This window comes from Apus apus, chromosome 3 (genome assembly GCF_020740795.1).
Source record: "Apus apus isolate bApuApu2 chromosome 3, bApuApu2.pri.cur, whole genome shotgun sequence".
Lineage (NCBI taxonomy): Eukaryota > Metazoa > Chordata > Aves > Apodiformes > Apodidae > Apus > Apus apus.
In genome coordinates this window covers 51955936-51976536 of record NC_067284.1, presented here as the reverse complement: position 1 = coordinate 51976536, position 20601 = coordinate 51955936, and the positions used below count along the sequence as shown (strand labels likewise).

The 20601-nt window shown below is 41.5% G+C and overlaps 1 protein-coding gene across 1 annotated transcript in view; it reads right to left on the bottom strand.

Annotated features, from left to right (window-relative positions):
* Nucleotides 1–245: 245 nt before the first annotated feature.
* Nucleotides 246–20601, bottom strand: part of PCSK2 (proprotein convertase subtilisin/kexin type 2) — a 111302-nt gene continuing 90946 nt past the window's right edge. Inside the window, exons 9-12 of the mRNA XM_051613303.1 lie at nt 11534–11749; nt 10165–10265; nt 6839–7066; nt 246–2532 (exon numbers count right to left, since the gene is read on the bottom strand). Coding sequence (XP_051469263.1) covers nt 2046–2532; nt 6839–7066; nt 10165–10265; nt 11534–11749 — 1032 coding nt within the window. The 3' untranslated portion in view covers nt 246–2045. The remainder of the gene's footprint in view (nt 2533–6838; nt 7067–10164; nt 10266–11533; nt 11750–20601) is intronic.

Genomic DNA, 20601 nt, shown 5'->3' with positions numbered 1-20601 from the left:
GGACCCATTTGTCCTTGGGTTAATGTTTAAATCACCAGATTAAGCAGTTGGCACTAGAGTGTATTTGTAGAAATAACCAAGAGCACTTAAAAAATAAAAATCACACTGGGCCTGATTCTTCTCCTGCTGATGCCTGGGTTATCCCAGTGGGATACAAATGTCTGGAGGGACATGCAACGAGGAACCTGTGAGTAGTGCGAGGCTCCTTGTCTCAGCTTTAGAGTGTAATTCACATAGACTTTGAGTAAGTTGAGCTGTTTATTTTGCATTTGGATTAGTAAAGGAAAGAACAGGCCTGTTACAGAAAGATAACAGATGGATATTCACTAGAAAAAACAGCACAGATCATACATTCTTATGGGAACTGTGTGCACTATATTTAACCTTTGGGTTACATTTTGAATTTGTTAAGATAAATAGATATTGAATGTGTTTCAACTACTATGCACCTGATTGACCAGGACAACTCTTAGGAAAATGTTTTAGATGAATACTCTGCATATTAAAAATACATTATAAAATTCTGAAACTCATCACAGCTAAAAAGATCTTAGATCCTGAAAAGATCCAAAGCACCTGCTTAAAATTATAATTTGAGTAGGTCCACTGAGGACCTTTACTGTGAGTGCGTGCCTAAATATTTGCAAAATTGGGACCCTTTATTATTAAATTTGGTATCTCACACCTGAGAACACATAGTGGTTACTACCACGAGTAATCCCTACTGATGAGAATGCTACATCTTGTGGCAATAGCTAGAGCAGACTCCACGGGCAAGAAAAACTGACTTTACTCACATATGAAAAGTAAAGGTGGGACTGATTCTTCAAACAGCAAAGAGCAATGATTACCAACAAATCTTCCCAAACACACTGCATTTTATTTCCCAAGAAGCCCAACTTTGCACTACACATTAATAACTTAGGCATATTTTTCTCCCTAAATATATTTGTATAACATAAAAATAACTAATCTCTATTTTTAAAAATGAAATTTGAATAAAAAATTGCTTTGGGACTGAACTGACAGACTTCAAATTTCTCCCACAGCAATTTCCTGACAGCAAGGTTGTAAACCCCAGAAAACAGGGGTCTGTGGTTAGAAATACTGACACAGCTTCATCTTAGGCTGCTGCAGCACATCACCGCATAGACACCAGCAAATGCACTTTTGCACACAGAAATCCTACATACGCATTCACTCTGCTGTGAGATGGTAAATTGATTTAAATAGGCAAAATTTTTAAAATAAATAAATAATAGTAAAAAAAAGCAACCCAAAACTTGTGCTTCTAGAATGCCCTGACCCTGTCTGCAAAGCATTTCCCCATGTCACCCGGCTTTGGCATTGCTTTGCCTTCCTTATTGCGTGCCTGTTGAACTCTTCTGTGGCTGAAGTGTTGGCCTGTATGTTGAAAGAAAACTCTCAAAATAAATGGATTTCTGCAAATTTGGATTGGTAATTTTCATCTCTGGATTATTTTTTTTTTGTAGGGTCTAGTGCTACTTTGGTTGAACCCAATGGGGAAAGTCCCACTGACATCAATAATGCAGAAGGAGCTGTTAGTCTGAACGTTAGAACTGACCACCTAGTTCAAAGATCTCTCCAGCCAACCTCTTTGTGATTCCCTCTCTCACAATAACTTTTAAAAATGTGCCCATTATCACCAACTGCCAATGTTAAAATTATTATTATTATTTTTTTAAATACAAACAACATTTACCACAAAAATATGAAGGGAAAAGCCATCAACTTTTTTTCAGGTTATTACCTATTTGTATGACACAAAAGAAAAATAATTTACAGTCACAAACTGTACATAGTATTTGGTGGGGGACAGTATATTTGTGATTTAGAGTAAAAAAAGGATTGCTTCAGTGGTAATTAAAATAATTATTGACGAGATATAAGACTTTAAAATCAAGAAAGTGTGATAATTTGGCTACAGAGACAATCATTGTAATATGCCTAACACAGAGGTTTGGATAGTAGAAAGGTGAGTAGAGGGATCTGGGGAAGGAAAGACACTGTCATGCAGAACAGTACTAGTTCTTGCTCAGTATACTCTTCAAGCTTCTCTCCACTGCTTCATCTAATTCTTCTTCCAGCTCTTCCTTCTTGGACATGGCTAGTTTGGACTGATAATCTTTTACTATTTGGTCTATATACGGTGCGCTCTGAGTCCCGTGCAGCATCAGTGTCCACTCCTTCAGCACGCCCCGCTGGGGCAGACTGCCGACAAACCCAATCTCCAGAGCCCAGGTGCCTCGGGGGTCTTCTCCCCAAGTGTGCGTGGTCATGAATGGCCATTTGTCAAAACCCACCTTGGAGTCGTCATCCCTGGGGCGCCGGCTCAGTAGAATGGACTTGGTTCCCATGGGCGAGGTCATGTTGATGTTGAGGTCTCCTCGCCTGGTGGAATTCACGGTTATGACTGCTTGGACGTGCTCAAGGTATCGAACAAAGTTTTCCTTCCCCTCACAAGCATCAGTGGTAAGTGTGAGGACCAGCTTGCCAGTTGGTGGTATCTTTCTGCAGGTCAAAAGATAATTAAGCAAATTAAAAGGATATACACAGCATGCTAATGGCCTCACAGAAAACCCCTAACTATCTTTCTTATTAATAGATGGAAAAGCAAGGAAATAGTAGTTGCAAACTTAGCCAGAAATTGAACACACTCTTTTTTAGAAAATTAGATCAAAACATTAATTTGAAAATACATTATGAAATGTATACCTACACAGAACAAGGAGTACAATTAAGAAGTACATACTGCTCTTTAAGAAATATTAACATATATTTAATAGTTGTTACCTTTACTTACCATTACTATATCGGGTAATTGCATAATAATGTGTACAGTCAGTAAAAGAACCGTGAGCAGTCAGTTATGTCAGTCACCTTAAAAGACAGCTGCTGTTAGGACTCAGAGGAGCCAGTTGCACTGAATTTCCATACAGTCACATTAAAGCCTAAATCCTTGTTCTGATTTGGAAACTGGCACAAACACAGGATCCTGCTGTCAGATCATTTGAAAAAGATTTTTCCATGCAAATAGCTGTCCTAGAACTGCTCCTGTACAAAAGCACACATGCAGAGAAGTGGCACTTGTTTACCGAGTTGCCAAAGTGCACCTTCAAGACATGAGTTTCTTGGTGGTGATAATTCGGTCCTTATGAAGGCAAACTCATACCTGTCCTTAGTACTACCAGACAGCTAGACCACAGAAGGAACACAGGCTCAGTCCTGCGCAAGGTGTATCCAGAGGAGGTCAGTAGGCGCTGTGCACTATCTTGTCCACCTTGGGATCCCAGTGCAGGGCCAAGGGTCCTGGCACCTGGCCCAGGACCAGCATCCTGCCAGCAGCCAAGACTGCCAGTGCCTGCTGAACCCCATGGGGTCAGGTTGCTAGAGACATTTACCAGATGCCTTCGAAACTGGCCAGCAAACTACACTAGAAGTGTAGACAAAAGTCTCTGTGTCTTCACCATCAACTAGCTGTGGTCAGTGTGACACTTTTCTCTGTTTAAAAGGAACGCTTGAAATACAAGAATTACTGCAGTCATTAAAAAAGGGAGTAAGTCACAAAAGACTCCAGTTGGTCTATCATTACCTTTTCCAGTGGCTTGTCTCTGACCCACGTTTTGCAGTAAAAGAAGAGAGAGTCCCTTTTAAAGGGCACAGACCACACTGCAGTATAATGAATGCCTTCTTTCCAAAATAAATTAGTACTTTGCTAATGAGTTTGTGCCTTCTTCAGAGATCGGTGAAAGCATTTCATTCAAGTCTCTCTTCTAGGAATTCTCCCTGAGATGAGCTCCAGGTATTACAGCTTAACAAAGCACTAACTGTTGAACACTGAGAGTTGTGATAAGTTCTTTCTGATTCCCCCAGTAAATGAGGGAGGACACCACAGTGAGAATCTTTTTTATCTATCAACACCAAAACTCCAAGAAATAAGAGCAGTGTTACCACTCCATCTGCTTTGCAAACAGCCTGACACCTGCAGGGAACTTTTCTCTCTACTTTTGTAAGTTCCGTGGTGCAAAAGTCACCTCAGCTCTCCAAAGCACAGGAGAAACGGCTTGCTCTGTTTTCTCCCTTTCCTATTAATTAGGATCCAATATTCTGCTTTGCTAGACTACCAGGTGAATTTCCCCAAAGAAACAGAAAGAAGCAGAGATGGTGGGAAAAGCCTGACACAAAAGGAGCAGAAGATGAGAGGGGTTTTCCACACCCTCACAGTGTGCTGCTGCCCAGTTTATATATATAGATATATATGAAAAAAAAAACAGATTAACTGTTGCAGGAAGTGTAGTACCCAGTTAGAGAAGAGTGTGTGGGGGGGTAACTGCTCTCTAGAAGCAAAATCCCATCCTAATGTTCCTTGCCTAATGGACTCTATGATTGCACTAAATCATCTTTATATCTCCCTGAACCAGCCAGATTCAGACTTGCCAATTTTTTTTTTCTTTTTGCTGACCTAACAAAAGTTCCTGTTGCTAATCAGCTACATGCAACAGAGAAATGATGCACTTTAAATACTGATTACTTTCAGCACGTTGTATATTCTGGGCTGTCAATTCTTTCCTGCCTTCTTTCTGCTAATTGACAATCCTGCTCTGGTAGACACCTCTGTATCAACTACTCACCTACCTGAATATGTATTTTATATCTAAAGATAACTATACTTATGTAAACATACATAGAATATATATAGAAAATGTCGACAAACTACACAAATAAACCAATTCTCCATGGCTTAGAAATGCAGTGTAGTTTTCATTTCCAAGGAATCTCTGGAGATGCTGGGACTTCACTAGTTTCATTTACAGTGTAATTCAAAAAATGTTGCAAGTCCTGATGCTTTTTATCTCCTGTCAGTCAGTGACATTTTCATTGGAGGAGGTAAATATTACAGCAGTCATATCAACATACAGATGTTTCAGGTAATTATAGGGTGGCACCCACACAGACCACACATTGAGACTATGTTCTGTTCCCAGAATACCTTACCACATTGTCTAACACACGGAGGCAAGCCTACAGGAAGACATTTTCTCTCTTCCTCTCAGATGAATCCCATCTCAAGATAAATGAGATTATTTGTCTGCATTTAGAATCACAGAATCATTTAGATTGGAAACAACCTTTATCATCAAGTCCAAAAATTAACCTAACTCTACCAAGTCCACTGCTAAACTATGTCCCTAAGCACCACATCTACATGACTTCTAAGCATGTCTAGGTATGGTGACTCCACCACTTCCCTAGGCAGCCTGTTCCAGTGTTTGACAACCCTTTCTGTGAAGAAATTTTTCCTAATATCCAGCCTAAATCTCACCTGGTTCAACTTCAGGCTATTTCTTCTTATCCCATCACTTTTTACTTGTGAGAAGAGACCCTCACTTGTCTCTCTACTACCTCCTTTCAGGTAGCTGTAGGGAGCAACAAGGCCTCCTTTTCTCCAGACTAAACAACCCCAACTCCCTCAGCTGCTCCTCATAAGACTTATCCTCAATTATTCCTTAATTAATATTCTTCATTTAAATTAAGAATAAAGCAGAGGTAGCTCAAAATTAGCTACAGGACTCTCTTGTTTATTTCCTACCTGTGAGCATGTGCAGCTCAGATAAATTTAAACTCAGATTTCAGCTGTAGAACCTTGGAACCTGAAAATACAAACCCATCTGGGAGGCTGGGAACAAACTTACTCTGCCTGGCTGAGCTATATGCCAGGGTGGTATATTGGCTTGCTTTCTTTTTCTAACAGAATAATGATGCCTTCAAAAATGGCACCGAAATGTCAGTTTATAGACATAAATTGGCCATTATTAGATTAGTATTTCAAATAATTGAATTGAACTATAGCTGTTGCAGTCAATTAGTATTAATTAATTCACTTGTTGACTCATGCACTTTAACACATGAAGGTAAATCAGAAAATAATTTGACTACCTAGTCTTCAATTAGAGATTTGAAGAACATAAATCAAGCACAATTAAATGCTGTAGTATTCATACTGAATCACTGGTACCTGTAGATGATTGTTTCAGTCTTCTGGAGATAAAACTGTCTGCTGGAATATGTCACAAGGAGATATGACCTGACTGACAGATATTTCATGTGGCAGCAGTTCATGTAATTTACAGTGCCAGCCACCCAGATTTTCAGTTGAGCACAGGCTCCTTATTCACAGAAACTTTGGCACAGACATACCTGTAAGTACTCAGGAGAAATGGATGTTGTTATTAACACTACTGGCACTAGCAATGCTGATATAGATGAGCTGCAGAATGCACTCCTACAGCAAACCAGGAACTAAGACATTGTGTAGTTTATTTTATCAACTTATTGAAATAGTTGGAATGCTGCTGATAATCTTAGGCTTCCTTAGGAAAAAAAAATAATAAAAAAATAATTATGTTTCTTTGACTATCTATGTCTTTGTCAGTGTATCTGGATGCTGTGGCCTCCTAAACGCCTGAAAGTGGAGGAGCACAGGAAAGCCAGGGAGGGACTTTCTACCAGGGTGTGTTGTGACAGGATGAGGGGTGATGGTTTTAGTTGAAAGAGGGTAGATTTAGGTTAGACATTAGGAGGAAATTCTTTCCTGTGAGGGTGGTGAGACACTGGAACAGGCTGCCCAGGGAGGTTGTGCATGTCACCTCCCTGGAAGTGTTCAAGGCCAGGTTGGATGGGGCTTTGAGCAACGTGGTCTACTGGAAGGTGCCCCTGCCCATGCAGGGGGTTTGGAACTAGATGATCTTAAAGGTTCCCTCCAACCCAAACCATTCTATGATTCTATGAAGAAGCCAAACATACAATATTCACTTACTCAGGTTCCTGTATTGACCCTCCAACACAATGGAATCTCTCAGGAACAGTCTTCCAGTCTTTTGCCATCTTAACCATTGCTCCTGCATCTAGGACACCGTAGCCAAACAAATGGTTGAATTCCAGCCCAACACCATTTCTACGCCATTGATGAACCTCATCATGAAGCTGGTTCCTCTTGGAGGTGAGCACTGTCAAGTGCTGCATGTCTCTCCAGGTCAGACCCAAGCTGTGGAAAAGCAACATGGAAAACAAACAGTACAGTATTTCCAAGTAGATATTAAAGAAAGACATTGCATTTGAGTAAGCCTTTTGGTAAAATTTGCTTCTAATGAATCACACAAAAAATTTATCTATACACGTATCAATAACAAAGCTTCTGTTGATTTCAGTGGGAACAAGAATAGTTTTAATTGTATAGTTCTTCCCCAAAATACATTCCCCAAAATTACAAAATAATTTCTGACTGTTTCCCTGTTCTTGAAAACAACTGCTTTTAACTACACAGTATAGATCCACCATGCAATTTTTAAGCTAATAAAATGAGTAGGATACTATACTAGATCCTGAAAAGAATACAAAAATAAAAGGATGATGACAGAATTTTGCCTAGCCTTCTTCTTACATTTTGCTCTCTTTTCCTTGCCTGTCCCTCCTGCGTTTCCCATGGACCTTCTAAGATTCACCGAGAAAAGGCCCAGTCTGATGAAGCTGATGAACTATAACAATCAAGGTGTTTATTCAGTGTTCTGTGTGGGTGGCTGAAGTTTTGAATTGTAAGGTATGGTAGAGTTTTTTACCCATGGATAGATGCAGTTAAGTAATGCATGTCTAGATTCGATGACCATTTTTCATCATCAGCTCTTGTCTTCCTAGATTTGCAGTGATTATGATGACAGGAAGGGCACTTGTAAGTTATTATTCTGGAAGCTTTAGAGCTGACATTCTAATTCTACATAACTAAAGCCATTCCAGTTGTTTTATGATGAACTCTTTCAACATTACAATATGTCTGATTCAAACCACCAACCAAAAATGATCTGCTTTTCAGAGTTCTGTGCCCTGAGTACTAACCATGTGTGCATGTTGAATGCACACCAGAATAGCCAATTACTGTCATTCTTCCGAGGTGACACAAGATAGCTGAAAACCAGATATCACTTGCATCGTTCTTACTGAAACCTTTTAAGAGCTGCTACATATCTTAAAAACATCCTTTCCATTTCATAGATTGGTTTGTTTCTAGAGACATGTCAGACATATATTGTATATGAGCTGAGAGACAACTGACAGGTAGCAGTTGTCTGCATGGAAAATGGTTGGCCATTCCCGTGAAGGCTTGGGTACTCATCCAGGGTAGTTCTGCACACTAAAATGGGAGTTTTAATAGAGCCAGCCAGGAAGGAGATAGAATATCCTGACAGTTCTTTCTATTTTCCCTCCCTCTGCCATGACTCTTCATCGCAAGACTACAAAGCCAACTGCAAACCAGTCTAATTTCTACTCATGATAGTCTGGCAAAAGTAATTCCAAACCTCATGGATAGCGCAAATGAAGATGGTCAGTAATTACTACTGGGAATCTAAAGTTGTACTGCAGGTTAAGCATGCAGTTCTCAGAAAATTCATTAAACCTTTGTATTTTTATGGCTACAGTTCTTCATTACATTGTGGCTGTCCTCCTGAATGTATGTGATAGTAGAAGGACTGATCACCCGAAGTTGAACACTTAGCGTGTGTTTCATATGTATAAAACCTGAAAAATGAGACTTGGCCCAAGTCATGCTCTGAGCACAGCAACCATTGCTCTGCTAACGACAGAAACTGTTTCCTCTGCTAAATCTTCATTCTTCTGAAGAAAACTATGCACATAATGCTCACATTTCCTGCCATGCTTACAGCAACCGAAGCTGTACACCTGAGCGAATGTCTTGCTTCATAAAATAATTCAACACGAAGTAAAAAGTTGGTATAGGTTATTGTAAGGAAAACTTTTCTTTATCATTAGAGAAGATGATATACAAGAAGCCTCCAATGTTATGAATAGCATGGAGATGGTAAATAGACAATGGATGTTTATTCTTTTGCATAACAGAGCAATTAGGTAGCACAGAAGCAAATTACCAGCAATGGGTTAAGAAAAAAACAAAGAAAACATTCACCACCACCATCACCAGAAACAATTATTACCCTGGAACTGATTGTCACTGGATGATAAAGGTGCCAAATACAGAGAAGTTGAAAAAGAGTTAGACAAATTCAAGGAAGATATATCTGCCTGTGGTTATTAAACAGAATGAAACAGGACAGGCTGACTGCTCTCTCTCCAAACCACTGACTGCCAAAGCTGTTGTTGAAAGATTCGTCTTTGTCCTGGTTTCTGCTGGGATAGAGCTAATTTTCTTCTTAGTAGCTGGAATAGCATTGTGTTTCAGATTTAGTATGGGATTTGGTATGAGAAGAATGTTGCTAATACACTGATGGTTTTAGTTGTTGCTAAGAAATCAAGGACTTTTCAACTTCCCATGCTTTGCAAGTGTGTAGGTGCACAAAAGCTGGGAGGGAGCATAGCCAGAGTGACGGATCCAAATTGCCCAATGGGATACTTCTTATCATGCAACATCATGCTCATTATATAGATAAGAATTGGCTGGAAAGCTCTCTCTCTCTTCCGGGAATGCAGTTTCAGAGCTTCTCTCCTCTGGGATCACTAACCAAGGACGGCTGGGCACTGTTCAGCACGTGGTGAGCAGTTGCCCTGTGCATCACTTGATTGTATAGTTAATAACAACAACAACGTTGTTCTCTCAACCCACAGGTCTCTTTACCTTTCCAAGTCCCTCCCCCAATCCCTGAGGGATGGAGGGAGAGTGAGGGCTGCATGGTATTTACCTGCCTTACGGCTCAAACCATGACACTCTTAATCCTCCCCTAAGCATCTGTCATTAAAGCAATCTGGCACAAGGTGAACTCCTGTCTTGTACTGTAGGTTTGTTCTTGCTTTTGTAGGCTAGGCATTGCCTCCTGGATATGGGGAGAAATGAAATAATCACTCTCCAGACAGTGTGGGAGAAGACAAAACCCTGGAAGCAGTGGATGGAGAGAGGACACAGAAAGCAAGTCTGCCAAAACCTGTCTCTTATATGTCTTCGGCAGGACTGTTGCTCCACCTGTTAGTCACCAAGCACATCCCCAATGTAGCAGGCAGCTTGTTAAGCCACTCATTCTAGCCTGTGCTACAGACAGTTGACTTGTACAATGAACAACATCCAACAAACCACAGGCCCTCTCCTCTCTAGAGCTCACAAGGAATTTCTCAACAGCATACTTAGCCTCCAGGGCCAAGGCGAACACTCCGGCTGCTTCAGGAGCAGCTGCAGAAGTTCCTGAGTGACGCAGGGTGCAGTTGCCATACAAATCTGTTGTAGCCTGCAATGAAATTTAACATAATTAATTAAACAAGCCAGTCCATTTTCCTTGCAGCTACAGAAAAATACAGAAAGTGAAGTGTGTGTTCTTGCTCTTTAGAGTACTTGTGTGTTTGTTTCATGGATTTGTTTTCTCCTTTAGAATAGTGTATCCCTTAAAAAACACGAGACATAGTTACAGAAGGTGTTAATGCAAGAATAAATTATGATGTAGCAAAACCATGTTCATTACCATTTAGAAATCATGAACTCATACAGATGTAACTTATTTCCAACAAACACAGTTCAACCTAAGGCCTTAAAGACCCCTGTGATTATCACAAGTATTTGAAACTAGAATTGTTAGCAGTGTTAAGCTTTTCTAACATTTGTGCAACTCCAGAGGCAACAGCAGCAGCAGGCTGCTATCTTCTATGCAGATTAGTCACTGGAAGAGAACAGAAGGAAGCCTTAGAAGTACATTTTATGGTGATAATTACAAAATTGCCATAGATCATCATGGCTGATATCAGCACAAAGCTGATACCACACAGAAACCTTTTTTTAAAATTTATTTTTCCATCAGCATTTAGGATGCTACACTATGTCTTTGGGTTTGAGACAGGGCCAAGGAAAATTTATAGAGGCTTTTGGCATGGACTGACCTTGAGTTATTACGCCTGAATTTTCCACTCTGTGAGTTAGATTATGTCCTGGCTAGTCTGAAGATGCTGAAGAGAGTGATCAGTACAGGGCAGGAGAATCCCAGTTGCCCTTGAACAGAAAATGCGTATTTTCCAGTTGTAGGTATGGCTCTGTAGGGGACTGGAGGACAATGCTCTGCATTGCTCAGTATGAGACTGAGGATGAGCTGAACTCCCACATTTCTTCTGTGGGTGACTGAATGCCTTTCTGCTCTGTGCAGCTTCTAGCACAGCAGAAGTCTGGTTTATGGCTGCTCTGTCAGTGCAAGTTAAGTATCATCTCAGATGTTGACACTTTATTTAGATTTTTACTTTTTATCACAATGTCCTTTGGAAAGAGTGCAATTTAACTTCTAAATCTGGTTTCTGATAAAAGAAAGCACCAACTATATGAAGCTCTAAGAGATGAAAGATCATTGCTGTTCTCTGTATTAATCCCACATCTCCTCAGCTGACAGTTTTGGCACGACTGCGTACTGCCGATGAGAAAATATCCATTTCAACAAAGGACCATCTGCTGCTTCAAAGCAGAGCTGTAATAGGTCATGGGGGACAGCAGCAACAAGACAATAATATCTGGACTCACCACGCCAGCCTCTGGATTTCTCTTCCTCCCATTACTAAAGGTGGAGGCTAAGGTTGAAGAGCAGCTTTCATCATACAGAGCTGTCCGTCCATCGTTTATGGCAGAATTGATAGAGATTGTCCACATGCTCGATGCATAACCGTCACAGTTACAGTCATCATAGCTGCCTCCATCTCCAGAGGCCCAGACATAGATGCTTCCTTTGCCACCTCGGCCCTGTAAAAGGAGAAAATCGACCCTCCTGGGTTAAACTGCCAACAGGAGATAGCAGCTACTTTAAATTGCACATGTAATTGTAAAGCTAAGCATCTATAAAAGAGAAAACCGGTCCAAACAAAATATACATCAAACTTAAACTCAAATAACATGGACTTCTGCAGGCTATCAAATCCAGTTAACTGGCAGCCACAGCCAGTTCTGCAACCCTATGTACACAGAGTACTTCCATTTATCTTCTGCTTTGCTTGACGCCTTGAAGGCTCCTGTGCCAGATGCTATGACATTTTATGGATTCATTAGCATTTATATCAAGGTCTAAGTGGTACGAGGAAAGTGTTCTTTTAAAAGGGACATAGGCCACCTCACACACTGAGTTTGCAAGATCCAGTTAGGTTCAGGCAATGGCTAAAAAACCCTGTAAAACTGGCACCTTTTTCTCTCAATAGACTTTTCTCCAAAGGTATTGCTGACTCAGAGCTGTTTTTCTGACAAAACAGCTTCTACCAGCAGAACAATGAAGTTATGTGACCATATGAATCATCTACAGAAAGATGGTCTACCAATTACACTGAAAAGTCGAGAGATTGAGGGGAGAGACTGACGCTGAAGGGCAGCTGTAAAGGCTTCCCATTAGTCAAAGGAAAGAAATCTGTACCCTCTCCTCATCTTCCAGACAGGCAAGGAGCTGGAAGGAATCAACTCAGCTCCTTCTTCTCATCCCTCTAAGAAAGAGGTAGGGGCTGCCTGGAAGAGAGTTAGACTGGAGAACCCTGACACTGAGGGAAAGATCAGTGCTGCTGAACCCAAAGCTCAGATCTCCCACTGATTCCAGCACACACACAGTTTCTCTCTGCATTTAGCTTAATGTAATTGAACCTTTACTTCCAACAGCACCAGAAGGGCACAAGGCCTCACTTTAACATACTGTTTATATGACTTGGGCAGAAGGTAAGAAAAATATCTCTTCTGGCCTCTTCATTATCCAGCATGAAATGAATGTTAAAGAATATACAAACGTAGCAACCTGCAATGGTATTTTAATAGGGAACCTTTTCTGCCAGGAATTTAAATCAAATCTGAGCTCCCAGCAGTAGCTTCTATTTTTTATCATATTCCACTGAACAGAGCAACCTCATTATTTCAAGCATGTTAGTGAGTTGCATTATAATCCTCTAAATTGCACAGCAGGTTTGCTGCCACTGGGGTACATAACATCTCGGGACATAGATTTTCATAATAAAGGTGATGACTATGATGAAAAACCTTCCTGAAATCAGCCTAAGAACTCCCACAAAGATCTGAGATAAATCGTTTGAGTTTTAAGGGAGGATACTGCTGCAGAAATACATAACCTAAGAACAGAATAATTCCGGCCAATTATTTAAGAAAAAAAAACAAACAAAACCCCAAAATAAAATAAAAAAAATCAGCACAACCAGAACAGTTCTTTTTTTTTGCTTAGACTCTTTCCTCTTCAAGGCCCAACCCTGGGCTGTGAACTCACTTCAGAGGCTACACGCCATGCTTGCCGTCATGCCCCCATGCAGTATCTCACCACTTTGCCACCATGTGCCTCATTCAGGCAGCACGATGGCAGCTGAGGCACATCTCTCTCTCTCCCAAAAAGGCAGGCTGCTGCCCAACACAGAGAGCAGGGAGCTGCTGATGTAGGATGTTTGGCATCTACTGATGTGTTCTTGAACAACCTTTTCCTTGCAGCCATTTTAAAGAGAGTGGAAACACTTTAATTTTCATGTGATAAATTCACAAAACTAGCTTAGTGCCTGAGAGTAACCCTCTGTAGCATTCAGCAAGGGGAAGCAGATTTAGCCCTGCTTGGCAAATTATGCTGCACTGCCAAAGCTGGGTATTGCTGTGAAGCATTTCAACCCACAGGTGGGATTTGAGGCAGAATGGCAGAAAGAAGGTTTAACACTGTTGGTGAGGAGCAGGGGAGATCCACGGAGGAAATGAAACTTGGGCTGGAGTTTGTGGTTGCAGTTAGCCTGCTGAGTGCTGCTGGGGACAGGCTTCTGCATGTAATAATTGTAACATGAGAATGGCCTCAGGATATCACTTCTACGAGAGCTGCATCCACAAGTGTGGCTAAGTATTAAAACCCATAGTTCACCTCTTGATACTCAAATTTCAAGTGCCTTTCTTTCTCAGCCAGGAGTGGAAAGAGAAGCAAACACTACTGGAATAAATGGAGAGCAGCCCAAGTGCATTATTTACAATGATGCTTAGGACTTGCTGCTTACATTTCCCACAGCCAGACCTGCAGTAGGTGGATAGACTGCACAGACAAACTGGTGGCTATGCTCAGGCATCATTTCATTTACCAGGCAGAAATACATGGCTTCAGGGGAAGTGAATTTTCAGTTCCCTAGATGGTAGTAGTCTAAACCAGAAAAATCCCAGTTGCGTCAACTAAGTGTCATATTTAAAGTGAACGGAAAGCTCCTATTTGCATTTCAACCTTATACAAGCAGAAAAATTTCAGTGGTGTCACTCAGCTTAGGCTGCTGTAAATTCAGGCCAAAAGCAGGACTGGAGAGGGTGGTAGTAATACACCCTACAAACACCAGAGGGAGCGTTAAGGAAGAGTCAGGAAGAAGGGGGAAGACTAGAACAATAATAAGATAAATTTCAAAGAGTAACTGTCTTCTAGAATCCTGTTGAAATCTGCTCTTTTTCCCCAGAAGCAATGCACAGCACAGCTCCCACACTTCTGAGCCATCCGAAGCTGTATCTCACAGCTGAAAATGGATGTTGGTGCATTTAGCACTAGCCCAAGAGAGGCCCACCTCAATTCAAGCTAAACCAAAATTAAATCTTGGGCAAGGCTATATGCTTAGAAAGGCACAGATAGCTACATGAGCAACTCTCTTTGCAGGAACAGCAGGTTTTCTATTTCCAGCATCCTTTGTGGGATGTTGTACTGCTGGCAAAATATATCCCTGAGAAATTTTCTTACCCCTTTTCTCATCTCCTATGGAGTGTAATACCAGAAAAACTCCCTAATTGAACTGCCTTGCAAAAGTGAGTTGGCAGGGGGCTGGAGCCTAATTCACTTTATGTAACTGCAGGCACCTCTTGAACTTTTTTTTCTTTGTTATTGTGCTCATTTATCATGCTGGCTGGGTTAGTGCCTAAGCCAGTGTTTCTCAAAGTTTTGATTGCTGGAACACAATGTCCAGATAAAAAATGGCTGTATTTGACAAATAAATCTCCTCCAGCTTCCCTGGCCTTTCCCATCAAGGCTGGCAAGTGGCCGTGTGAGTAACAGCGAGGCCTGGAACACTGCAGGGCCTCTGCCTTGGCTCTCATAGTTCACCCACTCCTGCCTCACCACTGAGGTTGCCAAAGATGGATGGAAGGAGCAAAACCATCTTTACAGCACGTTCCTGATGCCCTCTGGCTGTGGCCTAATCCTTCTGTCATAGACCAGGACTAAGAGTTTCCAACCACTGCAAGCTCAAAACAAAGAACAGACTCCTGCCCTGAAAAGCCAGTGACAGGGAATAATAGTATCAGGACACCAGCAGGCAGATGCATTCAGGAGAAGAATTAAAAAACAAGCAGCATCTGACTGTGAGAATGCATTTTTCAGAAGAAAAAAATAGCAAAAAAGCAGCATCTGACTGTAAAGAGGGTTTTGTTGTGTTTTTTTTTTTAATTTAGGTGCAGTGAAAAGGCATTTCAAAATAAGGACAACCAAATAATTTGCTGATGTTTATGTACTGTCCCATGTCTAAGGAAGAAAAATACAGAGAAAGAGTATGAAAAATTACAGATCTGGAAATTGCTACATTCACTACATTCTGTAGTGAATTCAAAGCACATTATTTTATAGGCACCTTTCTTTTTGTGTGACATATGATAGCTGTTTTGTAATTCTTCCCCTTAAGAAAATAGAAGTGTTTCAGAATCTTCTATATAACTTAATAGCATTTATGTGCCTGCTATAGTAGGAGATAGGCTGGTTTTCCAGGAAAAGCAAAAAATCTATAGCTTTTTCAAGTCTTTGCCATAGGTCCTACTGGCTTAGGAATAGAACTCAGGTAGTTTCCATCCTCTATTAATTTTGACTGTGTATTCCTCTGAAAAGAGCATTTCTTTCTCTTCAGGACTGAATTATTTGAAATTCCTTACATGCTTTGTATCAAAAACTGCATCCTTCAGTAATGATTGCTAATTACTTCAGAAAATTGTAATCTGAAGCCCAGGGGGACAACATGAAATGTCCATTGTAGGGCACACCAAGGCAAGGATGGGCTGTGGAAGAGCCTTGGGACCATCTGCTCACAGTCATGACTTGGTGGGAAGCATCAGGCTGACCTCTCCAGACAACCAGGAGCCTACGCAGAGACCTGGCTCTGCCTCAGCCTCCCAACCCACCCTCCTGTGCACCAGCAGCCTGGCTCTGTGGCGTCAGCCAGCTGGAGGCAGAGAGTCCTTGGCATCACTGAACTGCTGCTCATCCCTCTGCACTGCCAGGGTTTTCTGGAGCCTGCTTGCATGCTCCCACATCCCTGATACCGTGCCAGCTGCACAGCCCATTGAGCCCTCACTCTCTTGGCTCCTCCAGCTACCTCTGCAGCTGCCCAGAGCAATCTGGTAGCCTGTGACTTCTTGGATCCCTTTCCTCCTTTCCTATACCCATTTCTTGGGGAGTGCTAAAATCTAAAGCAAAATCTAGGCAGAAACACATGCCTGAGCCAGCCAAGTAATCTGAATTTAACCACACAGACACCAAACTTTTAAGCAGGAAACATAGCTGGATTTCCAAAGTTTGCTACTCTACATGTTCAGGGGTACAGCTGTCTTCTCCAAGCTGAATGCCTCAGCGCTACTCCCACGTCCAACCCCTTCCAAAAGCCTGGAGCTGCTGTACCATACTCCTGGAAAAGTCCAGGATGTCTAGCCTGTCCAGCACACCCACAAGTTGAGGAGTTAAATGCAAAAGAAGCAGCAGCTGTGTTATCCTACTCAAATTCACCATGCTGAGGGTTGTGTTCCTTTGCTCTTGGCCTGTCTAACCCTCAGGCACTCCATGGAGAAGGAAGAAAGGCTGTTTTGGCAGGAGCAAGAACTCAGCCTAACACTTGGCTACTGTGCTACAACTGCCACTTGGAACTATGCTTCAGTTGTGCTTCTGGTTTTGTCCCTTTCATATTTTGTTGCCTTCAACAACTGGCTGGTTCCTCCTAGAAGATTTTGGAAACTCTTTATATCAGTCACGCAAGTACAAGAGACTGCTGCATACAAGATTCTCAAAGAACTAAGCCCTATAGTTGTTAAACCCTAACAAAAGGCTTTATGTTCCAGACCTGGGTACATAGGAGTCCCATCCACCAAACCCCAATTAAGTGCGTAATTGTTAATACCTAATTTAGCTAAAAATAATGCTTCAGCCCTTTTCAATGTCTAAATTATTGTTTGAATTGGAGTGACTTCTTTTAGCCAAGATAAACAAATGGAAAATTACACTTTTGATAGAGGTAGCATTAGGTTTCAACTAGGGTTCAGCCCAGCAGGGGAATAGGGATGGAACTTTGAAAATACCAAGACAAAAACTTTCAATCATCCATTTCTTTTTTGTTGGATCCCAGGCTGTGCAGCACAAGTGATAATGCATGACTTCAGTCCAGTAATTCTGCAGGCCTAATTCTGGTATTGCAAATACCAAATATTTGCAAAACTCAATCCCATACTTGTAGGCTACACTACCACTGAGAAAAAGATTCTAAATACCCAATTCACTCTCTACCAGTGACAATGCTGGTTTCCCTGCCCAGAGCTCTCAATTGCTGTGATAAACCCCAGCCTCACAGCTTCACCTGTGGCTCTTGCAATAGTAAGCAAAAGGTTCCCAGCTTGTAGAACCAGCCTTGCTGGGGAGGAAAAGCACAGGGTGGCTGAACTGTGGCACAGAGATTAGGCTAAACCACTCGGAGGGGCAGAGTGTGACAGTAAAATCTACATTTTCAGACTACGTTATTGTCTTGTCTCCTTAGAAAACAGGGATTCTCATGGCAATAAAGAAAATGTTTACATGTGGAGCTTGCAAATATTGCCATGTTGGCCCAAGCTATTGCTACAGCAGCTTTCTGCTCTTTATGAGACAGGTGTCTGAGTCTCTGAGAAGGGCAATATTTCATTCTGTCACAGACCCATGCAAAGCACAAACCTACAACAGCCAAGGTCTTCAGTTGTCCAAGACATCCCTGAGGAAAGCAGTATCAACATAAATCAGTAGCACTTGAGTTTTGTCCCCATCCTGTCCTTAGAGACACATGCCCATTCCCCCACCTGAGGCAGGAAAGCAGACGGTCACAGACTCATCTCCAAAGCTGGGTCCTGTACTTGGTGCAAGGTCAACTATCCCATCACCAGTGCTGTTTTACAAAAGTCTTAAAATATCCCTTCAGGTGACTTCAGAATTCCAAGCAAATATAACATACTCGTGTGGGGTTCTAGTAAGGTTTGATTTTAGCTTATATAAATAAGACAAGGCATGGAATTATAATGCATATTTCAGACAAAACAGCAATACGGTAGAAAAGGGCTCTCAAGTTATAAAGCAGTCTGTAAGGCTTCCTTAGAAATGGAGTAATCAGATGGTTGCCAGATTATAAAGTAATTTCCCTATCCTCACTTGGCTGTTGAGCAAATAAAATGATGTTAGAAGTATCTAACTGCATATACTTTATTAATGTGCTATCTTCAGCATATTTCAAAAAGCACTAACACAATATTCGTGGCCCTACAGAGAGGCAAATGAGAAATATCTCCTTTCATTTTTAACATCATCATTTCTTCTTTCATTGGTAAGCCCAATTACAGAGCCATGATGAAACTATAAATTCTTAATACTGCACCCCCGACAATTTGTACTTGTGCCGCATTTTCTTAGGTAGAACCATATTATGGAAGCAATAACATTTTCACCAGCACAAGCACAAATGGATCATGTCTTATATACTCTGGCTGAGCCGGAGAAGTCTCAAGAAATTAATTCAGTCCATGAGCAGCTACTCAGAAACTACTAATATAAAAGCCTACACTATAAAAATGCGATAGATAGAGACCAGCTTAGCTTGATTACTTCTTTTTACTGCCTTAAATTTCAATAGCTAAAACTCAAAAGAACTGGACTTATAAAATAGCCAATAAGAAACATTTACTGGATATTGCATTAAAGACAGGATCTACAAGAAAGCGTGGATGGAATTAGTTCTTGAGCTAGTTACCTTTCCTTGTTTAAGTTGCCTGGTGATACAATCTGGATGCAAGGTACCAACAAACAAAAAGTATGTATTTAGGAGTAGTGCTGTCACAGGAACCCCATATACCATCCCTACCTCCTCCTCCAAGCTGTCAAGCCCCCAAAGTGGGTAAGCACGAGGCAGACAAGGGATATGTAAATCCCACAGCACTGTTTGTCCAGCCATGCTATATACAAAATGCTACTACAATCTCACTCCCCCTTCTCTGAAATGAAAGTACTGCTCAATCAGATGGTTATCTAGCTGTGCTCAACACTGTCAGGCTGCTTTCTCTAAGTCCATCATCCTGGTTTCTTCCTCTGCTCTGAATTTTAGCTTGTATTTCTGCACCTGCAGTAAAATCCCTTCCTAGTTCGTAAAAGAAATTTATCTGCAAATCACAGAATCACAGAATCCTAGAGGTTGGAAGGGACCTCGAAAGATCATCTAGTCCAACGCCCCTGCCAGAGCAGGATCACCTAGAGCACATCACACAGGAACGTGTCCAGGCGGGTTTTGAATGTCTCCAGTGAAGGAGACTCAACAGCCTCTCTGGGCAGCCTGTTCCAGTGTTCCTGGAACAATGTTTGGTGATTTACTGAGACTGTAAAGAAATATTTAAGTTTTCTCCCTAGACCCCATAACATGCTGCTGACCACAGATGCGCCTCAGATGGCATCTAGAGGCCAGATAATAAAATCTCATTAAGGATATCGTTTTTTTGCTCCTGGAAAGTGTGTGTAGAGAAATGCAGGAAGCAACAGAGCACATTTTCTGGATCTCTTTCAGTAGTCAGAAGGGCATTGGTCCCTTAGCCTTCTCTGGACTACCCTAATGGCTATCCGACTCGGGTGTGGTCTAGCACATTCTCATGTTACAGCTGGCAGCCAGCATCAGGTACCTCACAGCCAAGGTGAGTGCAAGACCTCCTCATTAGGCAGGTACTGGATACTCACAAGTTTCAACCTGGTCTTTAAAAACTAGAAGTTCTATTATGTCCTTTCCATTTACGTCCCAAATACATGTTTTCTAGCAGCTGCACTTTGCATTAGGTAAGATTTGCATTTGCCTGTGTTAAACCAGTGCTGGTAAATGCCAAATTGCTCATGGATGTTTGTGTGTATAAAACTCCTTCAAGGCTCATCCCCAGCACCTGCTAATCTGGCTGTGAGCTCATTTATCTTTACAGTGCAGCTACCACTATTCAGTCATGCTGGGTCTGCCCCTGACGAGAAGTCATGAGGTAAAATAATGAAGACCAGCATGCACTGAAAATGAGTGGGGTCATCTCTTAATAAAAAGCAGCTTGGGTCCCCTTCCCAATACCTTCTGAGTACATGTACCATGCTGAAACCAAGTTAATATGCACACCATCCCCTCTGTGTTCAGCCTTGGAAATGCAACTAGTAAAAGAGTAAAGGAGTTGCCAGTGTGAAGGACAGATTCTGCTGTCCTTAATTACTCTATTTTAGTGCTGCCTTTATTCACGCTTACCTTACAGCAAACAGCACACCAAACAGAAGGTATGATTAATACAGAAGGCAAGAATTGGCTTAACAAAGGCCCAGAATGGGAAAT